Source organism: Phaethon aethereus, assembly GCF_964289735.1.
Source record: "Phaethon aethereus genome assembly, chromosome: 5".
NCBI classification, from domain to species: domain Eukaryota; kingdom Metazoa; phylum Chordata; class Aves; order Phaethontiformes; family Phaethontidae; genus Phaethon; species Phaethon aethereus.
The window spans coordinates 62,777,768-62,780,412 of record NC_138579.1 but is presented as its reverse complement, the minus strand read 5'-3'; the positions used below and the strand labels follow the sequence as shown (position 1 = coordinate 62,780,412).

At 53.7% G+C, this 2,645-nt stretch overlaps 1 protein-coding gene across 1 annotated transcript; it reads right to left on the bottom strand.

Annotated features, from left to right (window-relative positions):
• Positions 1-276: 276 nt before the first annotated feature.
• LOC309405145 (uncharacterized protein C11orf91 homolog) lies at positions 277-2,398 on the bottom strand (the record flags this gene model as incomplete). The annotated part of the gene is made up of 2 exons (XM_081999841.1): positions 1,565-2,398; positions 277-347 (listed from the first exon to the last, which is right to left on the bottom strand). Exons 1-2 carry the CDS (start codon positions 1,920-1,922, stop codon positions 277-279), a joined length of 429 nt encoding a protein of 142 aa, XP_081855967.1. The 5' UTR covers positions 1,923-2,398.
• Between the last annotated feature and the right edge of the window lie 247 nt (positions 2,399-2,645).

The following is a 2,645-nucleotide window of genomic DNA, read 5'->3' as shown; positions in this document are numbered from 1 at the left end:
AGCAGTGTCTTAGTGTTTTTGAAGAAAATATTATCCATCCTGTTTACCTACAGTAATTGGAGAAAAAAATGTTAAAATCCATAGTAGTGTTATCAGTAACTAGTACCAGACAAATAATACATACAAAAAGTCAACAGGAAAATATACTGTATTTTTTCATTCGGTAGGAGAATAGCATATAATAAGTAGAAAAATAATATCCAAGATCCATTAAGATAGTCTATAGTGATATAGTGACAGAATATCCAGCTGAAATAATCCTCGTCATGTTGGTAGCTATTTCTTCAGCTTCTGCCTTGCTTTCATGCGTTGTATCTTTTCTTCTTTCAGTGCCTTCAGAAGTTTATCTAAATAGGAATGAAACATAATTTGTCATTAATTTTGTCATTAATACTTTGCAATACTTTTTAAGAAAATCAAATAACTTGTTAAGCAAACTAGTAATATTCTTTACAATTTCTTGTCTAGCAAATACCTGAAAACTAAAGTTTCTCACGTCTAATGAAAATTATATGTATTAAAATGGAAAAAAAGGTATGTATTGCTATGACAAAGGAAAAAACCTATTCATTTCCTGTCCTGAAAAGTAAATGCATGCAGACTACCTGTCAATATTTCTTTGAGATCTTCCTTTCAATGTGTATGTCTGATGGACATTTTTTTCTGTGGTGTTGTAACCTTCGCACTCCTGAAAGTTTCCTGACTGGCAGCCTGTGGCCTTGAAGGAAATGATGAGCATCACATCCTTACAATTGTTGGCCTCCCTACCTGAACTCCCAGTAATCACTATCTGCTGCAATATTTTATTTCCTGTATTTAATTCACGGCTGGCAGGTTTTAAAACCAAAATGCAAAACTAATTTAACTTGGGGGTTTTTTGGGTTTGTTTTTTTTTTTAATGCCTCCAACTATCTGTGGTCATCGGTGGCCTTTATTTTACATCAATGGTAATTTTCAACTGCAGGATCTCGTTAGTAGTGGATGCGTTTTGCATGTACAAACTCCCTCTGATTTGAGCTGCATCTAAATTAGTTTTTTGTTATCACTTAACTACTTCGGGGGGTTTCTGACTTCAAGGGTTTTGTTCCGTTGTGCAAAAGTAGTAATTCTTCCATAATTCTTGTGCCTGCTTTACTTTGTGTCCCCAGCCGCCTGCCCGTGACCGGTGACTGGGGTAGGTGACACCAGGCGACGGCTCTGCTCCCTGCCCCCCCCCCCGTTCTCCCCCAGGCACCCGCCGCCGGCAACAGTGAGGTGCTGTGCCCCAAAGCTGGGGCGCCGAACCCCGCAGGAGCGCTGCTGCGTCCCCTTGGCCGGCTTAGGGCGCTGTGGCTGCACGCTGCCCAAGACTGCCTCTTCACATCAGGTTTCGGGGTTATTGATACAGGAACCTGCCGCCTTTGACACCGAGGGGGGCCCCCACCCCACTGCCCAGCGGAGCCCCACTCCACAGGCCGGGGCAGGCAGCGCTGGCCCCTTGCCGTCCCCGTGGGACGGCCGCGGAGCGAGGGCACGACTGCCCCGGGCCCCCGCCCGCCCCCCGGCCCCGGGCGGGGGGACGCACACTGCTGCGCGTCGAAGCCGTCGCCGACGAGCGCCAGCAGCTCCAGCTCCTTCAGGCGGATGCCCAGCTCGCAGATCTCGCCCTCCAGCTGCGGCTGCTCCCCGGGCCGCCGCGCCGCGCCCCCGCCCTCCTCCGCAGCCGCCGCCGGGCAGAAGAAGCGCAACGGCTCGTAGGCGATGGGCGCCAGCACCGCGGCCCAGCGGGGCGCCCCGGGGGCAGCCGGTGGGGGCTGCCGCGGCCCGCTCGCGGCTGCGAAGGGCATCCGCAGGCCGCCGCCGTCGGCCGGGGGAGGGAGGGGCTCGGCGCGGTCGTGGAAGTGGGGGAAGAAGAGGGGCCGCGGCGGGCGCTGCTCGGTCATGGCGCTGCCCGGCACCCCCGGCCGCTAACGGCGGTTGTCCTCGAGACGGGCCGGCCTCGAGGCGGCTGGGCCGGGCTCGGGCCTCTCCATGCCGGGCGTCGCGGGCCGCTCCCAGCGCCGGCGGCCAGCACCGGGGGAGCCCGGGCCGGGCCTCGCCCGTTTCCTCTCTCCCCTTCTCCCACGGCGCCGCGACCTCGTCCCGGGGCTGCAGCCGGGCAGCCACCTCCCCTCGGCAGGCCGGGGGGCCGGCCCGTGCCCGGCGGATAAATTTTGCATCTCCCAGTGTCTAACGGGATCGGTATAGAGCCGAAGTGCGGGCGGCGTTTCCAGCGTAGCTGAGTTTTCCTGCCAGAGGGCAGGTGTTTCACACAGGATTTTATTTCTGGGCTGGGGACGTGGTACTGTGGTACTGCAGCGGTGTGTTAGGCTCTGGAAAGTAGCATTTGTTAAAAGGAGTGAGGAAGGTCTTGCCTAAAAATTGTCTTTCAGCAGTTTGTCCTCAGGCTACAGGTGAAACAAAGGAAACGGATATTGAGGGTGGAAGGATGCTGGTGAGGGAAAATTGCATCTTCAGGGTGCTTGCTCACAGTTAGCTACTGCTCAGCAGTATCTAATGTTCAGGATTGTAGGGTGGGTTGGGGGGGGGGGTGAGTTTGTTGTTTTTTCCCCCCATGAAAACCTTCCAGCCTTTATTTGGATTTGACATTGTCGCTGGCTCATTGC